Source organism: Oncorhynchus masou, chromosome 29 (assembly GCF_036934945.1).
Source record: "Oncorhynchus masou masou isolate Uvic2021 chromosome 29, UVic_Omas_1.1, whole genome shotgun sequence".
NCBI lineage: Eukaryota > Metazoa > Chordata > Actinopteri > Salmoniformes > Salmonidae > Oncorhynchus > Oncorhynchus masou.
Window position 1 is genome coordinate 63733606 of NC_088240.1, and position 22393 is coordinate 63755998.

Genomic DNA, 22393 nt, shown 5'->3' on the forward strand with positions numbered 1-22393 from the left:
CCCACTCCAATTTGCTTACCGCTCAAATAGGTCCACAGACGATGCAATCTCAACCACACTGCACACTGCCCTAACCCATCTGGACAAGAGGAATACCTATGTGAGAATGCTGTTCATCGACTACAGCTCGGCATTCAACACCATAGTACCCTCCAAGCTCGTCATCAAGCTCGAGACCCTGGGTCTCGACCCCGCCCTGTGCAACTGGGTACTGGACTTCCTGACGGGCCGCCCCCAGGTGGTGAGGGTAGGTAACAACATCTCCTCCCCGCTGATCCTCAACACTGGGGCCCCACAAGGGTGCGTTCTGAGCCCTCTCCTGTACTCCCTGTTCACCCACGACTGCGTGGCCACGCACGCCTCCAACTCAATCATCAAGTTTGCGGACGACACAACAGTGGTAGGCTTGATTACCAACAACGACGAGACGGCCTACAGGGAGGAGGTGAGGGCCCTCGGAGTGTGGTGTCAGGAAAATAACCTCACACTCAACGTCAACAAAACTAAGGAGATGATTGTGGACTTCAGGAAACAGCAGAGGGAACACCCCCCTATCCACATCGATGGAACAGTAGTGGAGAGAGTAGCAAGTTTTAAGTTCCTCGGCATACACATCACAGACAAACTGAATTGGTCCACTCAAACAGACAGCATCGTGAAGAAGGCGCAGCAGCGCCTCTTCAACCTCAGGAGGCTGAAGAAATTTGGCTTGTCACCAAAAGCACTCACAAACTTCTACAGAGGCACAATCGAGAGCATCCTGGCGGGCTGTATCACCGCCTGGTACGGCAACTGCTCCGCCCTCAACCGTAAGGCTCTCCAGAGGGTAGTGAGGTCTGCACAACGCATCATCGGGGGCAAACTACCTGCCCTCCAGGACACCTATACCACCCGATGTTACAGGAAGGCCATAAAGATCATCAAGGACATCTACCACCCGAGCCACTGCCTGTTCACCCCGCTATCATCGAGGTCAGTACAGGTGCATCAAAGCTGGGACCGAGAGACTGAAAAACAGCTTCTATCTCAAGGCCATCAGACTGTTAAACAGCCACCACTAACATTGAGTGGCTGCTGCCTACACACTGACATTGACTCAACTCCAGCCACTTTAATAATGGGAATTGATGGGAAATGTTGTAAATATATCACTAGCCACTTTAAACAATGCTACCTTATATAATGTTACTTACCCTACATTATTCATCTCATATGCATACCTATATACTGTACTCTATATCATCGACTGCATCCTTATGTAATACATGTATCACTAGCCACTTTAACTATGCCACTTTGTTTACATACTCATCTCACATGTATATACTGTACTCGATACCATCTACTGTATCTTGCCTATGCTGCTCTGTACCATCACTCATTCATATATCCTTATGTACATATTCTTTATCCCCTTACACTGTGTATAAGACAGTAGATTAGGAATTGTTAGTTAGATTACTTGTTGGTTATTACTGCATTGTCGGAACTAGAAGCACAAGCATTTCGCTACACTCGCATTAACATCTGCTAACCATGTGTATGTGACAAATAAAATTTGATTTGATTTAATGCTCCTCCTTTGAGCTGTCATAGGTTCCGACTCCTGTGTCGCCATTGGCTGACACCTTCTTACACACTTCCTTATTTCTCCCAATTAGACACAATCCCTGATTGACTAGTGAGGATGAATGGCAATGAACAAAAGGGTTAGCGGTGGAGACCAATCATTATAGATTTGTAATATTATAATGTTATTTACAATAAATCTAGACTTTACCTGGTGTATTACTGTTGGAACTGGGTAATGACATGATGTCTTATCATTGTCTCCACTGATGTTTGATGTGGTGATGATAGTCTTGTGCTGGAGGGGCTGATGTCACAGTCCGGAACTAGTACTTAGTACTGGAAATGCATCTTTAAAAAGATCAATGAAAATGTGATTGTAATAATAACTACTCACAATAACATATCACTTTCAGCATAGAGTACCTGGTCTTTTTGTGCCAAATGTTGTATAGCACAGTCTTCAGTAAGGCGTGGTGGGTGAGTTTACGTGTCTGTGTCAACAGGGGGGCAGAACTCGAGGGTTCCTATGGGGGAAACAACATGACGCATAGTCAACACTAGTCTAAAGCCTCAGGTTTACAAAGACAAAATATTTCACTGAGTAACTTAGGTAGCTATATAGCTTTACCTGTCGGCTATCTTCAGCTTGAACATAGTTTTCATGGTTTCGTTAAGATCTCATTTTTCAGTTGTTTTCTTTCCATAAAACCACTTCATCCCTGGCACAGAAAGGATTCGTGTAGGCACATTCAGCCTTCACAGATGGTTTTGATATAGCTTCCTGCTTGGGAAAATAATTTATAATTCATATGCTGACATTACACAGAAAAGGTCTTTTCCCCTTTCTGTGTAATGTCAGCATGTCAACTGTATCAAAAACAAGGCGGTATGAACACACAAGGCAGGTGTATCTTGAACGGAAATTAGGAAAAATACAGATGCTCATGAGAAGTGCTTAGTCTGCCAAATGAAAACAGTAAGATCTGGGTAAGGATTAATTCAAGTTGACAGCAATGATAAGTGTTGTGCAGAAAATCTCCCCCTGCCAGACTTGCTTGCTAGTTGAGATTTCTGATCACGGTAGGTTGCATTTCATTAGATTTTTTTATGTCAGTTTGATCTTGGGGGAGGTACTAGACTCACCTAGTGCTACTCATTGGACCATATGATCACTCGGCTACACATGCCTCTCCCTAATGTTTTTAATCCATTATTTTACCAGGTAAGTTGACTGAGAACACATTCTCATTTGCAGCAACGACCTAGGGAATAGTTACAGCGGAGAGGAGGGGGATGAATGAGCCAATTGTAAACTGGGGATTATTAGGTGACCGATGGTTTTGATGGCCAGATTGGGAATTTAGCCAGGACATGGGGGTTACCCTCTTGAATCTCCCCATCCCGGATCCGGGATCGTGACTAAAGCCTCAGGCTCATTAGCATAACGCAACGTTAACGATTTCTGAAAATCGCAAATAAAATGAAAATAATGCGCCTGCTCTCAAGCTTAGCCTTTTCTTAACAACACTGTCATCTCAGATTTTCAAAATATGCTTTTGAACCATAGCAATTGACTAATTTGTGTAAGAGTATGCTAAGCTAGCTTAGCATTTTGAGTAGCATTTAGCACGCAACATTTTCACAAAAAACAGATAACCAAATAAATAAAATCATTTACCTTTGAAGAGCTTCGGATGTTTTCAATGAGGAGACTCTCAGTTACATACCAAATGCGCAGTTTTTCCTGAAAGCGTCTGTGTGTAGGAGAAATCGCTCCATTTTGCACATCACATTTGGCTACCGAAACGAACCGAAAATTCAGTCACCTACAACGTCAAACTTTTTCCGAATTAACTCCATAATATCGACCGAAACATGGCAAACGTTGTTTGGAATCAATCCTCAAGGTGTTTTTTCACATATCTCTTCATTGATATATCGTTCATGGAAGCCTGCATTCTTCTATAAATTCCATGGAAAAATACTTGCAGCTGACTTTTGCGCACCAATTTCGGCGCAGGACAACGGGCGGACACCTGGTAAATGTGGTCTCTTATGGTCAATCCTCCAATGATATGCCTACAAATACGTCACAATGCTGCAGACACCTTGGGGAAACGACAGAAAGGGCAGACTTACTCCACTCGCATTCACAGACATATAAGGAGACAATGGAAAACAGAGCCTCAAAAATCCTGCTAATTTCCTGGATGCCGTCTCATCTTGGTTTTGCCTGAAGCTCACGTTCTAGGGCACGCACAGAAAATATCTTTGCAGTTCTGGACACGTCAGAGTGTTTTCTTTCGAAAGCTATCAATTATATGCATAGTCGAGCATCTTTTTGTGAAAAAATATCTTGTTTAAAACGGGAACGTTTTTCATCCAAAAATGAAATTGCGCCCCTAGAGTTTCAACAGGTTAACACCCCTACTCTTACGATAAGTGCCATGGGATCTTTAATGATCGCAGAGAGTCAGGACACCCGTTTAACATCCCAAACCGAAAAACGGCACCCTACACGGGGCAGTGTCCCCAATCATTGGCCTGGGGCATTGTGATATTTTTTAGACCAGAGGAAAGAGTGCCTCCTACTGGCCCTCCAACACCACTTCCAGCAGCATCTGGTCTTCCCATCCAGGAACTAACCAAGACCAACCCTGCTTAGCTTCAGAAACAAGCCAGCAGTGGTATGCAGGGTGGTATGCTGATGTCAATATGCTAATGTCAATATGCCTTGTCTATTGCTGTTTTGGTTAGTGATTATTGTCTTATTTCACTGTAGATAGCCCTTTTGTCTCACCCCCCACACATTGGGTGACCTCACCTGGCATAACTGGTGCCGCTAGAGACAAAACCTTTCATTTTCACTCAATGCTTAGGTTTACCTCCACTGTTCTCACATCCAACCATACCCTTGTCTGTTTATTATGCCTTCCGAACACATTAGATGACCAGTTCTTATAGCCTTTAGCCATACTCTTATCCTACTCCTCCTCTGTTCCTCTGGTGATGTAGAGGTTAACCCAGGCCCTGCAGCCCCCAGCAACACTCTCATTCCCCAGGCGCTCTCATTTGTTGACTTCTGTAACCGTAAAAGCCTTGGTTTCGTGCATGTTAACGTCAGAGGCCTCCTCCCTACGTGTGTTTTATTCACTGCTTTAGAACACTCCACCAACCCTAATGTCCTAGCCGTGTCTGAATCCTAGCTTAGGAAGGCCACCAGAAATCCAGAAATGTCCATTCCCAACTACAACATTTTCCGACAAGATAGAACTGCCGAAGGGGGCGGAGATGCAATCTACTGCAGAGATGGCCTGCAGAGTTCTGGGGCGGCAGTGTAGCCTAGTGGTTAGAGCATTAGACTAGTAACCGGAAGGTTGCAAGTTCAAACCCCCAATCTGACAAGGTACAAATCTGTCATTCTGCCCCTGAACAGGCAGTTAACCCACTGTTCCTAGGCTGTCATTGAAAATAAGAATTTGTTCTTAACTGACTTGCCTAGTTAAATAAAGGTTAAAAAAACTATCCAGGTCTGTACCCAAACAGTGCGAGCTTCTACTTTTAAAAATCCACCTTTTCAGAAACAAGTCTCTCACCGTTGCCGCTTGTTATAGACCCCCCTCAGCTCCCAGCTGTGCCCTGGACACCATAGGTGAATTGATTGCCCCCCATCTATCTTCAGAGTTCGTACTGTTAGGTGGGATATGCTTAACACCCCAGCCATCCTACATTCTAAGCTAGATGCCTTCAATCTCACACAAATAATCAAGGAACCTACCAGCGATCACTACCTCATTGCCTGCGTCCGTAATGGGTCCGTGGTCAAACGACCACCCTTCATCACATTCAAACGCTCCCTAAAACATTTCATGTGAGCAGGCCTTTCTAATTGACTTGGCCCAGGTCTCCTGGGAGGATATTGACCTCATCCCATCAGTAGAGGATGCCTGGTTGCTCTTTAAAAGTGCTTTCCTCACCATCTTAAATAAACATGTCCCATTCAAAAAATGTAGAACTAAGAACAGATACAGTGAGGGAAATAGATATTTGATCCCCTGCTGATTTTGTACGTTTGCCCACTGACAAAGAAATGATCAGTCTATAATATAACAGTGAGAGACAGAATAACAACAACAAAATCCAGAAAAACACATCAAAAATGTTATACATTGATTTCCATTTTATTGAGGGAAATAAGTATTTGACCCCTCTGCAAAGCATGACTTAGTACTTGGTGGCAAAACCCTTGTTGGAAATCAGAGGTCAGACGTTTCTTGTAGTTGGCCACCAGGTTTGCACAAATCTCAGGAGGGATTTTGCCACACTCCTCTTTGCAGATCTTCTCCAAGTCATTAAGGTTTCAAGGCTGACGTTTGGCAACTCAAACCTTCAGCCCCCTCCACAGATTTTCTATGGGATTAAGGTCTGGAGACTGGCTAGGCCACTCCAGGACCTTAATGTGCTTCTTCTTGAGCCACTCCTTTGTTGCCTTGGCCGTGTGTTTTGGGTCATTGTCATGCTGGAATACCCATCCACAACCCATTTTCAATGCCCTGGCTGAGGGAAGGAGGTTCTCACCCAAGATTTGACGGTACATGGCCTCGTCCATCGTCCCTTTGATGCGGTGAAGTGGTCCTGTCCCCTTAGCAGAAAAACACCCGCAAAGCATAATGTTTCCGGTGGGATGGTGTTCTTGGGGTCATAGGCAGTATTCCTCCTCCTCCAAACACAGCGAGTTGAGTTGATGCCAAAGAGCTCCATTTTGGTCTCATCTGACCACAACACTTTCACCCAGTTGTCTTCTGAATCATTCAGATGTTCATTGGCAAACTTCAGATGGGCATGTATGTGCTTTCGTGAGCAGGGGGACCTTGCGGGCGCTGCAGGATTTCAGTCCTTCATGGCGTAGTGTGTTACCAATTGTTTTCTTGGTGACTATGGTCCCAGCTGCCTTGAGATCATTGACAAGATCCTCCCGTGTAGTTCTGGGCTGATTCCTCACTGTTCTCATGATCATTGCAACTCCACGAGGTGAGATCTTGTATGGAGCCCCAGGCCGAGGGAGATTGACAGTTCTTTTGTGTTTCTTCCATTTGCGAATAATCGCACCAACTGTTGTCACATTCTCACCAAGTTGCTGGGCGATGGTATGGTAGCCCATTCCAGTCTTGTGTAGGTCTACAATCTTGTCCCTGACATCCTTGGAAAGCTCTTTGGACTTGGCCATGGTGGAGAGTTTGGAATCTGATTGATTGCTTCTGTGGATAGGTGTCTTTTATACAGGTAACGAGCTGAGATTAGGAGCACACTCTTAAAGGGAGTGCTCCTAATCTCAGTTTGTTACCTGTATAAAAGACACCTGGGAGCCAGAAATCTTTGTGAGTGAGAGGCAGTCAAATACTTATTTCCCTCATTAAAATGCAAATCAATTTAGAACATTTTTGGCATGTGTTTTTCTGTATTTTGTTGTTATTATTCTGTTTCTCACTGTTCAAATAAACCTACCATTAAAATTATAGACTGATTATTTCTTCGTCAGTGGGCAAACATACAAAATCAGCAGGGGATGAAATACTTTTCCCCCTCACTGTATAGACCTTGGTTCACCCCAGACTTGACTGCCCTTGACCAGCACAAAAACATCCTGTGGCGTTCTGAATTAGCATTGAATAGCCCCTGTGATATGCAACTTTTCAGGGAAGTCTAGAACCAATATACAGTCAGTTAGGAAAGCTAAGGCTAGCTTTTTCAAACAGAAATTTGCATCGTGGAGCACTAATTCCAAAACATTTTGGGACACTGTAACATCCATGGTGAATAAGAGCACCTCCTCCCAGCTGCCCACTGCACTGAGGATAGGAAACACTGTCACCACCGATAAATCTACGATAATTGATAATTTCAATAAGCATTTTTCTACAGCTGGCCATGCTTTCCACCTGGCTACCCCTACCAACAGCTCTGCACCCCCCGTAGCAACTTGCCGAAGCCCCCTGCTTCTCCTTCACCCAAATCAGACAGCTGATGTTCTGAAAGAGCTGCAAAATCTGGATCCCTACAAATCAGCTGGGCTCGATAATCTGGACCCTCTCTTTCTAAAATGATTCGCTGAAATTGTTGCAACCCCTATTACTAGCCTGTTCAAAAAGATTGGAAAGCTGCCACAGTCATCCCCCTCTTCAAAGGGGGAGACACTCTAAATCCAAACTGTTATTGACCTATATCCATCCTGCCCTGCCTTTCTAAAATCTTAGAAAGCCAAATTAACAAAACAGATCACCGACCATTTCGAATCCCACCATACCTTCTTCACTATGCAATCTGGTTTCCGAGCTGGTCATGGGTGCACTTCAGCCACGCTCAAGGTCCTAAACAATATCAAAACCACCATCGATAAAAGACAGTACTGTGCAGCCGCATTCATCGACCTGGCCAAGACTTTCGACTCCGTCAATCACAGCATTCTTATCGGCAGACTCAATAGCCTTGGCTTCTCAAATGACTGCCTCACCTGGTTCACCAACCACTTCTCAGATAGAGTTCAGTGTGTCAAATCGGAGGGCCTGTTGTCCGGACCTCTGGCAGTCTATGGGGGTGACACAGGGTTCAATTCTCAGGCTGACTCTTTTCTCTGTATATATGAATGATGTCGCTCTTGCGGCTGGTGATTCTCTGATCCACCTCTACGCAGATGACACCATTCTGTATACATCTGGCCCTTCTTTGGACACTGTGTAAACAAACCTCCAAACAAGTTTCAATGCCATACAACACTCCTTCCGTGGCCTCCAACTGCTTATAAATGCATGCTCTTCAACTGATTGCTGCCCGCACCTGCCCACCTAACTAACATCACTACTCTGGACAGTTCTGACCTAGAATATGTGGACAACTACAAATACCTCGGTGTCTGGTTAGACTAAACTCTCCTTCCAGACTCACATTAAGCATCTCCAATCCAAAATTAAATCTAGAATCGGCTTCCTATTTTGCAACAAAGCCTCCTTCAGTCATGCTGCCAAACATACCCTGGTAAAACTGACTATCCTACCGATCCTTAACTTTGGCGATGTCATTTAGAAAATAGCCTCCTACACTCTACTCGGCAAACTGGGTGTAGTCTATCACAGTGCCATCCATTTTGTCACCAAAGCCCCCATATACTACCCACCACTGCAATCTGTATGCTCTCGTTGGCTGGCCCTCGCTACATATTCATCGCCAAACCCACATTCTCCAGGTCATCTACAGTGCCTTGCGAAAGTATTCGGCCCCCTTAAGTTAATACTTTGAAGCGCCACCTTTTGCTGCGATTACAGCTGTAAGTCGCTTGGGGTATGTCTCTATCAGTTTTGCACATCGAGAGACTGAAATTTTTTCCCATTCCTCCTTGCAAAACAGCTCGAGCTCAGTGAGGTTGGATGGAGAGCATTTGTGAACAGCAGTTTTCAGTTCTTTCCACAGATTCTCGATTGGATTCAGGTCTGGACTTTGACTTGGCCATTCTAACACCTGGATATGTATATTTTTGAACCATTCCATTGTAGATTTTGCTTTATGTTTTGGATCATTGTCTTGTTGGAAGACAAATCTCCGTCCCAGTCTCAGGTCTTTTGCAGACTCCATCAGGTTTTCTTCCAGAATGGTCCTGTATTTGGCTCCATCCATCTTCCCATCAATTTTAACCATCTTCCCTGTCCCTGCTGAAGAAAAGCAGGCCCAAACCATGATGCTGCCACCACCATGTTTGACAGTGGGGATGGTGTGTTCAGGGTGATGACCTGTGTTGCTTTTACGCCAAACATAACGTTTTGCATTGTTGCCATAAAGTTAAATTTTGGTTTCATCTGACCAGAGCACCTTCTTCCACATGTTTGGTGTGTCTCCCAGGTGGCTTGTGGCAAACTTTAAACAACACTTTTTATGGATATCTTTAAGAAATGGCTTTCTTCTTGCCACTCTTCCATAAAGGCCAGATTTGTGCAATATACGACTGATTGTTGTCCTATGGACAGAGTCTTCCACCTCAGCGGTAGATTTCTGCAGTTCATCCAGAGTGATCATGGGCCTCTTGGCTGCATCTCTGATCAGTCTTCTCCTTGTATGAGCTGAACGTTTAGAGGGACGGCCAGGTCTTGGTAGATTTGCAGTGGTCTGATACTCCTTCCATTTCAATATTATCGCTTGCACAGTGCTCCTTGGGATGTTTAAAGCTTGGGAAATCTTTTTGTATCCAAATCCGGCTTTAAACTTCTTCAACAGTATCTCGGACCTGCCTGGTGTGTTCCTTGTTCTTCATGATGCTCTCTGCGCTTTTAACGGACCTCTGAGACTATCACAGTGCAGGTGCATTTATACAGAGACTTGATTACACACAGGTGGATTGTATTTATCATCATTAGTCATTCAGGTCAACATTGGATCATTCAGAGATCCTCACTGAACTTCTGGAGAGAGTTTGCAGCACTGAAAGTAAAGGGTCATTTTTTCAGTTTTTGATTTGTTAAAAAAGTTTGAAATATCCAAAAAATGTCGTTCCACTTCATGATTGTGTCCCACTTGTTGTTGATTCTTCACAAAAAATACAGTTTTATATCTTTATGTTTGAAGCCTGAAATGTGGCAAAAGGTCGCAAAGTTCAAGGGGGCCGAATACTTTCGCAAGGCACTGTATAAGTCTTTGCTAGGTAACGCCACGCCTTATCTCAGCTCACTGGTCACCATATCAACACCCACCCGTAGCACACGCTCCAGCAGGTATATTTCACTGGTCATCCCCAAAGCCAACAGTTCCTTTGGCCGCCTTTCCTTCCAGTTCTCTGCTGCCAATGTAACAAATTGCAAACATCACTGAAGCTGTAGACTTTACATCTCCCTCTCTAACTTTAAGCATCAGCTGTCAGAGCAGCTTACCAATCATTGTACCTGTACACAGCCAATCTGTAAATAGCACACCCAACTACCTCATCCCCATATTGTTATTTATCTTTGTTCTTTTGCACCCCAGTATCTCTACTTGCACATCATCATCTGCACATCAATCACTCCAGTGTTAATGCTCAATGATAATTATTTCACCTCTATGGCCTATGTATCTTTACCTCCATAATCTTCTACATTTGCACACACTGTACATAGATGTTTCTATTGTGTTTTTGACTGTACGTTTGCTTATGTGTAACTTTGTGTTGTTGTTTTTGTCGCACTGCTTTGCTTTATCTTGGCCAGGTCACAGAAGTAAATGAGAACTTGTTCTCAACTGGCCTAACTGGTTAGTCTATAAATAAATCTCTTTGCCAAAATGTGTAATCTCTCCCATGTCTTATTTTAATGTTTATTGCTTGCCTACATTTTCCTCCCTCTATTTTTTTAACCTATATTTAACTAGGCAAGTCAGTTAAGAACAAATTCTTATTTTCAATGACAGCCTAGGAACAGTGGGTTAACTGCCTGTTCAGGGGTAGAACAACAGATTTGTACCTTGTCAGCTCGGGGGGTTTGAACTTGCAACCGGGGGGAGTCTGTCAGGGGGTGATTTTCGGCACAACAGGTACTTCACCTTCCATTTTTCATCAAGGCTACCTCATCCTCTGGAATGAAATTGGACAGGAGTTCTGCAACACGACGTTTCTGGGAAATAAACAATTAACGTTAGCTAGCTACGTTAACTAACTAGCTAGTTAAAATGACAAACGTGCCCGTTTCGCATGTAGCTAGCAAGCTAAAGTACAAATTGATTTCTGTGTAAGTAACAACTAAGATGGCTCGCCTTGAGGATATTCTATTGACTCTGATCTTTGCCTTCTCTTTTAAACGACATTTAGATTAATAGGTTTAGCTAAATATATTTGTTAGTGAGGTCCTTATTTGCGAATCGCTAGCTAGCTATTCCAACCATATTCAAACCCGTTTGTAATCTAGCCACTTCCTGCTTTCAGTGAGGAATTTTGGTCATACCACGGCAGCCATGGAAACAGACAGCTGACTAAATACATTTTTCCTATGGCAAGATTTTGTTTAGAAGCTAACTAACTAGCTAGTCGATGAGGTAAACTAGCTACATGCACTTAAACTCATGTTATTATTAGCTAGCTACCACCTCCCTACAATAACGACGATACAGGTTTTCTAACTGTATAGGCAATTTAGCTAGCCGGCAAACTATAGTAACTACTATAGCCAGTAACGTAAACTGGTTTACGCTAGCTAACGTTATTGTTAACTTAGCAAGTCAAGAGGGGGGCTAGATAAGCTCAACCATGTTCCACGGGGAACGGGCTCCTCTTTCAACGGATGGAGCCGGTCTACTCTCCGTTAACCGCACGAGGTCATATGGCAGTCTTGTACAATCCAACCTTTCTCCGGTACGACAAAGACGAATTGAACACCAAGTTCAGCCAGGAGAGACGTTGCAAGGACTCGCGTCGAAATATGGAGTATCTGTGAGTAGCGAGATGTTGGCATTGCCATTCTTCCAAAATGTGAGTATTTGAAATGTTGCCCCAGCACACATCCTATCAAGGAGGAGTTTTAACTGCATGACAATTTAAATGGGCAATTTGTGGACTTATGCTATGGTGATAAATGTGTTTACCTTCATAAACCCACATCTGCAATTGTATCTTTTTAACAGATGGAACAAATCAAAAGAGCAAATAGACTGTACACGAATGACTCAATATTCCTAACGTAGTATCTTTCTATCCCTGTGCTGTCAGACTACAACAGTGATGCTAATATTGGGGTAGATGTGACTGAGGAGGACTCGGGCAAGGTACAGGACAGTACAAGTTAAAATGTCTCTCCACAAAATGAGAAGCCAGTGAATAATTCTGAAAAGACACAAGAAGAAGGTACATCAGAACTTTCTCCAATGAATTTCTTGAAAAGGATGGATCGTATGATCAGCCAGACCAAGCAAGCAGCTGTGAAAAGATGCCAAGAGGGAGAGAAAAGGTCAATTCACCCAGATAACGTCACTTTGTATTATTCTGTCCTGTCATAAACTAGTGGTCAGTCTAGTTTATGATGCACTATGCAAAATCGCTCCACCATTTTCTAGTTGAAAAAAATCTAATAGGTTGCCTAATTTCAGATTGTGACAAAACAAGCAAGTATAGTGTGGAGAATCAATGTGTAGTGGTATTTATTAGAGAGGGGTAAAGAAAGATTTTGTTTGGGCGCCAGGCAGGTATTAACCATGCCGAAAGGAAAAGAGTAGAATAGAGAGAGTACCACTACCAGACCCACACACATCAGCAGAAGAGACTGCCTAGAGTGTATCCTGTTTACCAGATAGCCAGTGGAGAGAAAAGAGAATACACACCATATAAAACCCACATCACAGCACAGGGGTAACCCCAACAAGAATACCTCATACAATAATACTAATAATGGCAGAACAATTAAACAGCAACTTCATACAAGAGCGAACCCAGTCATCAGAGGATTTGCAATAATCTGTATTATTTTCTAGTGGATGAGTGCAGAGGGTATGAATGTGGGGGGTGTTCATCGACACAACAAAGGCCTTAAAAATGTCCACAGTCTTCTCGACCACATGTCATTAGTACACCTCACCTCAATACAGTTCACATAATAATACACAACTTGCAAGCAACCTCCCTTTTAACTAAAATGTCCATCAAAATACTTCTGGCAGGGCAATAATAGTCCAGCTCTAATGAACTTCAATGGGAAGTGCATTTGAAAAATAGAGAGTCTGTTGCAGGGTGAAGCACTGGAATGAGAGGGAAGAGAAAGAGAGAGAAAAAGAGAAATCTTAGCTGTTGTCTTCAGGGCTGCCGGTGTACGGTCTGACTGTCCGATGGTTTGTATGTTAAAGCTTCGCAACGATGTTGCTACTAATCCATGCGATCCATAACAGGCTCGGTCCCAAACAAAAACCACCACGATCTAAAGCGATCACACCGATGATTGAGTTACATACTTTAAACTACAAACGTTGAAAACAAACAAAACTTCTGCAACTCACTCACTCACTCACTCACTCACTCACTCACTCACTCACTCACTCACTCACTCAAACAAACTGTCGCGCCATCCAAGAGCCCCTCCCCAAAGAGCTGATTGAGCTCTTTTCATTTCCTCCTTCCTTACTGCTCATGCGCTCTTAAAGTGGCAGTGCACGGTGAAGGCTCCGTGCAGATTTCGCCACAAATGTACCATCTAAACTGCTGTGAAATGCCTTTTCCATAAACAAAAATATTGTTTTCAACTGTTGGAAGATGGTGTACAAAACCGAAAGAAAAATATGCAAAAACGAGCTTAAGAAAAGGAAGCATAGAAATAGCTCACATAGAACATATACAGCTTTTTAGACTTGCATTCAATGAGAAGGACAGATCTATAACACAAATTTCTATGTGTAATTGGTCAGTCGCCCAAAAATTACATATTGCAGCTTTAACTTTGATGAAATGATAATATCCATCTAAACGAGTAGGGTGTCAATGTGATGATGTCATGACATCAGTAGCATGTTATTATGTCAAGGGTTCCCAAATTTTTTTGGCCCTCGACCCCATTTTGAAATAAAAAAAATTGTGCGACCCCACCATGTAAAAAAAAGGGTATGTAATCAACAGCCAATGTTTCTTTTTTTAAATTGTGACTAAGACAGTACTTTTGACAGTATTTCAATCTGAATAAAGTATGGTTTGAAGTGACAGAAATGCAACAGAAAGGTATTGGGAAGTTCAGAAGATGATCAGGCAATATTTTTGTATGATCTTCTGTCTAAAAAAGTCTGATTTAGTTCCTGGTCTTGTCCACTCTAACTATTTCAATGCAGCATTGTGGTCACTCTAGAAGGAAACAAAGTCTTGTCTTTGAGTGATGGGGTCATAACATTTTGAAGCTTACGGTTCAAAAGATGGAGACATATTTGTAGGACGAAAACAGAAACCGTTCTGTTAATTGCATCAAGTGGCAACCGCAATTTAAAACAAATGTATTTACATTTTTCTCGTGACCCCATGGTTTGGACAACACTGTATTATGTGCTTAGGTCTTCATACAATGCTTGATTTTGTCAAGGTTCTGGGGTTTTCCATCACAGTTTGACATCTTTGGAAGCAGCTTGTACCAGCAAGACAACAGACCGTCGATTTACAAGGTCAAACAGTGCCACGGTCGTCACCTCTCCCAGAATGCATCAGCAAGCCATACTTGGTGCAGTGCCCCTCACCATCACCAAATGCACGAAGAAACTGTGAGAAAGAGAGGATGAGATCTTTGAGTTGTGATTTCATTGCCTCTGTCAGGCAGATCATGGGACACGTGGTACTAATACAAAAATCAAAGGGATAGACGTCCAAGCTAATCTGGCATTACAGATTTAGGAGAGTTCTTATTTTCACTGATGAGTAACTTGCTGCTCTATGGACTTGGTAGTTGAAAGTTGGTTGTTAGCACTGTTGATATAATTGTTTTGCTGATAGCGTTTCATTTTGACATAAGAATACTTCTTATTAGGCAAGTAATTAACTACTACCAAGTTATTTCAAGTTGTAGTACATTGATTACGTATTATATATCTGCCATGTCCAGAACAGCACTGTCTGGTTGTCTGTTTACTACACAAAATGAGAGTCAGAATGTGGTACTTTGACTTGTGTTTGTATGTTAGTGTGATCATGTAACTCTCCAAGTTATGCTTGGCCACAGGCGCTAGATCATTTGAGTTATGCTACCTTGTAGTGTCTTATGCAATGTCAGAAATGTGGAAAAAAATGTAAGTCTTGGAGAACAATAGAAGTTGACTCTAAAAAATGTATTAATTATTGAAACCAATGTGAGTTGGTATAGCCTAGTCTTCATTGGGTGTTTGTTACAATTATGCAATGATGTACATATTTATTTTTAGAAGAATACTGAGCACTGCACTTTCATTTTCTAATCCTGGCACTAGGTTGTAGTAAGTGGTAAGGTTGCCTTGGTATTTAATTTAATTTAATTTTTCCAACCAACTGTATTGTTACAGTACTGAATTGGTTATACTCAATCAAAGTGAGGAACTTGTTGTTTCTCCTTGCTATTTCAACGAAAGACAAAACGATATTCCTCTGGTATGGTTTCCTTTTTGTTTCACACTGTAAACATTTATGCTGTTTAAGTAAATCCAGAAGTGTAGTTTTGAAGTACAATATATATTTGAATTTGCCTTAGTTATTTCAGAAGCATCTGGCCTGGTTACTGGTTTTTATATGTGATGTTACTGTTAATTCACTAGGTTGTCCCTTTTTTACCCAGGTATTTCCATTTAGCTAACCACCTACAGTACCAGTCAAAAGATTGGACACATCTACTCATTCCAGGGTTTTTCATTATTTGTTATATTTTTTACATTGTGGAATAATAGTGAAGACATAAAAACTGAAGACATAATAACACACATGGAATCATGTAACCAAAAAAAGAGTTAAACAAATCAAAATATATTCTATATTTGAGATACTTCAAAGTAGCCACCCGTTGCCTTGATGACAGCGTTGTACACCTTTGCCATTTTCTCAACTAGCTTCATGAGGTAGTCACCTGGAAAGCATTTCAATTAACAGGTGTGCCTTGTTAAAAATGTATTTATGAATTTCTGTCCTTAATGCGTTTGAGCCAGTCAATGGACATTGACCGGTGGAAATCTGTCCTTTGGTCTGATGAGTCCAAATTTGAGATTTTTGCTTCCTAATGCCATGTCTTTGTGAGATGCAGAGTAGGTGAGCGGATGACCTCCGCATGTGTGGTTCCCACCGTGAAGCATATAGGAGGAGCTGTGATGGTGTGGGGGTGCTTTGCTGGTGACACTGTCGTGATTTATTTAGAATTCAAGGCACACTTAACCAGCATGGCTACCACAGCATTCTGCAGCAATACACCATCCCATCTGGTTTCCGCTTAGTGGGACTATCATTTGTTTTTCAACAGGACAATGACCCAATACACCTCCAGGCTGTGTAAGGACTATTTGGCCAAGAAGGAGAGTGATGGAGTGCTACATCAGATGACCTGGCCTCCACAATCACCCAACCTCAACCCAATTGAGATGATTTGTGATGAGTTGTACCGCAGAGTGAAGGAAAAGCAGCAAACAAGTGCTCAGCATATGTGGGAACTCTTTCAAGAATTGGAAAATCATTCCTCATGAAGCTGGTTGAGAGAATGCTAAGAGTGTGCAAAGCTGTCATCAATGCAAAGGTTGGCTACTTTGAAGAATCTAAAATATATAATATATTTTAATTTAACACTTTTGTTTTTGATTCCATATGTATTATTTCATAGTTTTGATGCCTTCAATATTATTCTACAATGTAAAAAAAAAAAAAAAAAAAAAAAAACTTGAATAAGTAGGTGTGTCCAAAACTTTTACTGGTACTGTATGTACACACATTGCTGTCAATTTATTGATAAATTGCACATATTGTACATTTAATAACATTGTACATTTAATAACATTAACTTAAGATGTGAAGTCAATATATTCACAAATGGACAATAAAAAGGCACTAATTTACAAGCCTTTTATTTTTTTCCAATCCTATTATTTATAAGGCCCAAATTATTTTTAAATATTCCAATCCAGTTTCTCTTTGGGCCTTATGAATTTACTCTCTTGTATCTCCACAATAAATGTGCACTGTTTTCTCCATAAGCTTTTATATTTTCTTCGATACATGCAGTACTGAGTCATTGCCAGCTAGACCACTAGATGGTAGTACTCTATTCTTATATTTCACCGCTTGCTTTTAACCCTTGTTTTCATTCTGTCAGTCAGTATTGTGCAGTCCTTGAGGTTTATCTTTCCCTATACAGTACATAATATGGTGAGCAAGAGAGAAAAAACTACAGAAAAACTAGAATAGTAAATGAGTATGTGAAACCTTGGACGGAAATTCCACTGTATAAAATCAGGTGGTTGACACAATCTTAACCTAATCCTGACTTTCCAGGAACTCCATTCGTGGAGACACAATTCATCAGGAGACATTAACTATGCATCATCCTGCATATTCTCATATTCTTTCACTTTTGGCAGTACCCTTTTTGGAAAATAACAGATCAGTGAGTGACTACATCAAGTAAAACTTGGGTCACAAATCTCGCCAGTTCTCATTTAGAGCATGGACACTTCCTGTCCTTACACACAGTCCTCTCTTGAGTTCTAAGCAGACCCCTTCAAGCAGATCTCCCAGTGTCTCTCTCACAATCATAAACTTGCTCACACTCTCATAATGTCCCCTCCTCCAGCAGACGGTTGAGGCCGGTGCAGATTTTGGTGAGGTTGGGTTTAAAGGATCCATCAGGGTTGTACAGCTGGGTCAGAAGCTCTGGATCGGAGTAATGGTTGAATACGTGGTTGATGCGACCATGGGATTTGGGCGTGAGGTGGGAGTCGACTAGCTTCAACAACAGATCTCTGCAACCTGTCAGGATCTCCGACATTACTATCTTGTCAAAGGTGAACTCCACCTGAACAAGAAGAAGTGGGAAATAGAGATCGGATAACAATGTTGTTATTGTGTTGTCATTGTCTTATCTGTTTTGATAGAAAGTGATGAGCCGTTAATGCATAGAGGTCTATGATCAATTATCTCACTGTAACATTATAGAGTTATGCAAGATGCCGGCATGTTTACCTCATAGAAGCTGATGGCTGTCATGGCTCCTTGATGTAGCTTCTTCTTGAAGTCCTGGGCCAGACTCAGCTCCTCTGGGCTGAAACGGTTGTGTCTGAACAGCACGCCAATCTTCACTGCTATCTTGATCAGGTCCTTCACCACCTTCTGGGCCTCTGAGCGGTTGCCTGAATACTCTTTGGAAACACGGTAGAGCTCGTCCAGAATCTCACTGCTGGTGTCGTCTATGAACATATGGACCACAGACTTGTTGGCCATGTGGCTGAGGATCTTCTTCTGGGCCTGCATGGCCATATCCTTGGAGCTGAATGACTCCATCCTTACCTGGGGGTTGGGAGAGAGAAGGGAGCAGAGGTGGTTGATTATGTTATTTCTAACTCCTAGCTCAGCCGTGCCACAGGATCTCCCTCACTTCAGTTTTCTGGGCTTTTTGTTTTCGTATCACAGAGAATCCAACTGAGACATACATTAAGCTCAGGGGATGTTCCATGGGTAATACCCATGGTGGAAAAAGTACCCAATTGTCATACTTGAGTAAAAGTAAAGCTGCCTTAATAGAAAATGACTCAAGTGAAAGTCACCCAGTAAAATACTACTTGAGTTAACGTCTAAAAGGTATTTTGGTTTTCAAAAGTATCAAAGTAAATGTAATTGCTAAGATATACTTAAGTATCAAAAATAAAAGTATAAATAATTTTTAATTCCTTATGTAAAGCAAACCAGACGGCATCATTTTCTTGTTTTTTAAATTTATAGATAGCCAGGGGCATGGTCCAACACTCAGACATAATTTACAAACAAAGCATGTGTTTAGTGAGTCCGCCAAATCAGAGGCAGTAGGGATTACCAGGGACGTTCTCTTGATAAGTGTGTGAATTAGACCATTTTCCTGTCCTGCTAAGTATTCAAAATGTAATGAGTACTTTTGGTTGTCAGGGAAAATATATGGAGTAAAAAGTACATCATTTTCTTTAGGAATGTAGTGAAATAAAAGTTGTCAAAAATATTAATAGTAAAGTAAAGTACAGATAGCATAAAAAATGACTTAAATAGTAATTTCAAGTATTTTTACTTAAGTACTTTACACCACTGGGTAATACCCACCGAGGCTACAGCCTCACCCCACACCGTGTCCCTGTCAGGGGAGTGAAGATACAGAGAGCTAACCCTCATGGGAGGACATGAGTGTACCTACATCACGTAAACACACACAACTGTTGCACCACACACTGCTTAACAGGACTAGTGTCATTGCAGCTTTGTCCTGCAGCTGTGATACAGGTTCATTTGATGTATTCAATATCAAATTAACACAGTAGGTTCCATGGTCCACCTATGGATTTGGGCCTAACCTACATGCAACACATAGTCTAATGCCCAGAAGGTACCACTTTTCAGTATACGCCTTTATACATGAAATATATACTTTTTTGTGTATCTTTACATTGTGGCCACATCATTTCCACATAATTTTCAACATTGTAAAAATGGGTACGAACTATGTATAAAAATGTTACGCAATTCTACCATTGGTTTCTGTTACATGTTGAGAGCATTCACAATCATCCTGTGGGGATAATTTCAGGGCTGAATCTCCACTTAAGGCCTGTGTGGACAAGTATGTGAGAGAGGCAGGTAGACTGCATAGCTCAGACAGGTTTCTACAAGTGCTCCTAGATTGCATCAGAACAGGGGGAATGGAGCAAGTCATGGCCCTAGACCCAATGGCTATCCCATAGGCAAAAATATTTTTGGTTACAGGTTTTGGCGTTCCATGTAGAACCCTCTGTGGAAAGGGTTCTACCTGGAACCAAAAATGGTTCTTCAAAGGGTTCTCCTATAGGAACAGCCGAAGAGCCCTTTTAGGTTATAGAAAGCACTTTTCCCCCAAGAGTGTATATTTACTGTCTTGGAATCCTCCCTTAGGCAAAATGTCTTACATTGAGGTATCCTTTAAGTGGCAACAAGGCCTTCACACATACGGGTGTTTTTTAAATTGCTTCAGGGCCTTTATTCACAAAGAGTCTCAGAGTACTGATCTAGGATTAGTTTAATATTTTGGATAATAATTAAAAAATATTATATTGACAGACAGGAAATGGTCCTACATCAGCACTCCTATTCTGAAAGGCTTTATGAATAGGGGTCCAGGTGTGTGTGTACTCGTGCATGTGTGTGTGATCCTAATGACAGTCGTCTATCTGACTCACAATTGATGCAGTAAGCACTGAATGCAAATGACTTTTCCCAACAATAAATCAAATGATCCTGACGGACTAATAGGCATACCTCGCTAATAGCCTATGTTCCATAATCAGCAAACACACATCTCCCATATGACATCCCACTGGGTTTTTATTACATGCATATCCAGTGTCACATTTCTAATGGTACGCTCCAGTACAAAGCCTCCGCTCTCTGCGGGAGCATTCATTAGATTAATTTCCCTTAACGATGATAATGGAAGTGGAACAGCATGATAGCTATTTCAGATTCACTCTCAATCTCATTCCAGTGCAGAAAAGCCCAGTGTGGATTGGGAGACGAGCGCACCCATCAGCCATGTATCCTCCCTGCAGAAATATGGAGCCACAGCTGGAGACAGCTGGCTCTTTGGCTGGGCTTAAAGGAAAAGTCACTCTGTTTATTTGACTAGTCTGCTAAGGGTCAATTGTTTACAGTAAGAAATATGATTTTTGGGTTGTCTTCATGCGACAGCCCAGAGTACAAGAAAAAACACTCTCCCGTAATGGACAGCACAGGGCAGACTGATAACACGTTTTTATGTTTACACAGTTCATGTGGAGTACAGCAACAATGACCATGTACACATTTAGAGAGCACTCAATAAGGTACATTTGAGTTGCTATCCATTAGGCTATGGATAGAAGAGCACTAACTTCTCCTCTAACAAAAGGAACCAATTTTATGAAACCAGACATTAGTACATTTTCAGGAAATGGAAAAGCCAAGCAATGTGGGTCTTCCATGACTCCAGTGTTAGGAGGGCAGGTTGTGTGGATCAAGAAGAGCTGTGCTGACTGACTTGGAGATAGTGGTCGTAAGATTGTAAGATTGGGGAGGGAGAGGTAAATATTTAGCATTCCGTAGATGACTGCTGAGGGTGTGTGTGTGTGTGTACCCACAGGGCTTAGCAGGGGAATTGGGGAGTCCCTTCCACTTCCCTGGACAGAACGTGACTTCTACTGCTGCTATTACAAAGCACCAGGTCGGGCAGACATGTTCCACTAGCCCTATAGGCTTATGCCACCTGCTGCCTGTCTCCAGACTTGAGTGGTATTATGGGGCATTGAGGCCTCCCAGTTCCTATAGTGTCTATTCAGAAGGGTGAAATGTTCAGGGTTTTTCAGATAGAAATATATCATATAGGATGGACATGACTTTTAATCATATGACTTTTAGTCACAGAGAATATGTGCAGTTCTACCACCTCATTGAACACACTCCTGGTGCCATTATCATGAGCTCAGGTCCAGACCTTTCTTTTCAATAGAGGACCTCACAAAGTGAGGAACTTTCCAGTTTTTCTGGTATGGGTTTCTAAATCATGTCCAGTGTGTGTGCAGGTTCAGCATGTGGCACAATAATGGACCAAAAAACTGGTATCACAACGGTATTGCTTCATTAACAATAGTGTTGGACTGAATGCTTGCTGTTTGATGCTGGCAGTTTCTCATTCAAAAGTGTTCATACAATATGATTTTTGCACATGTTTTGTCAGTCTTGTAACGTTTCTCAACGTCTTTGAAGAGTTGTTGTTCAAGACTGACACACGACTCTGCTGGCTTATTAGGGAAGCGAAACAGAGCAGTTGGTTTGTGGTGACCAATTTTGTTTTTACCTCTTACTGTCTGTCCAACACATTGTGTCATTTCCACATCTGTGTCTTTCGCTCTGACTGGCTCTCTGGCACTCTCAATCCGTGTAGGCTAGTATAGAGGAAAATAAAGTTCACAGCTCGTTTGATTGTGCAAGCTCCACCAGGCACAGATGGTTTCTCTCCTCACATATACAGCTGTCTGTCAGGACTGGCTTCCATTTGTACCTGTTACAGCATGACTGAGTGTACATACATACACATCTCCCACGTCCAGTGTAAGTTAGAAAAGTATTGAAGAGGAATTCACACGTGATCTTATTTGTTTG

The 22393-nt window shown here is 42.1% G+C and overlaps 1 protein-coding gene and 1 pseudogene across 3 annotated transcripts in view; one reads left to right on the forward strand and one right to left on the reverse strand.

Annotated features, from left to right (window-relative positions):
* LOC135520261 (tumor necrosis factor alpha-induced protein 8-like protein 2) overlaps positions 1–22393 on the reverse strand; it is a 31307-nt gene that overhangs the window by 8249 nt on the left and 665 nt on the right. Inside the window, exons 2-4 of one of the 3 annotated variants that reach the window (XM_064945673.1) lie at positions 18227–18550; positions 17813–18059; positions 12694–14803 (exon numbers count right to left, since the gene is read on the reverse strand). In XM_064945673.1, the coding sequence (XP_064801745.1) occupies positions 17817–18059; positions 18227–18544 (561 nt within the window). In that variant the 5' untranslated portion in view covers positions 18545–18550 and the 3' untranslated portion in view covers positions 12694–14803; positions 17813–17816. Of the gene's footprint in view, positions 1–12693; positions 14804–17096; positions 18060–18226; positions 18551–22393 lie in introns of those variants that run through there. The other 2 variants (XM_064945674.1, XM_064945672.1) reach the window with 2 other exon arrangements.
* On the forward strand, positions 11525–15653 carry LOC135520262 (lysM and putative peptidoglycan-binding domain-containing protein 1-like; annotated as a pseudogene).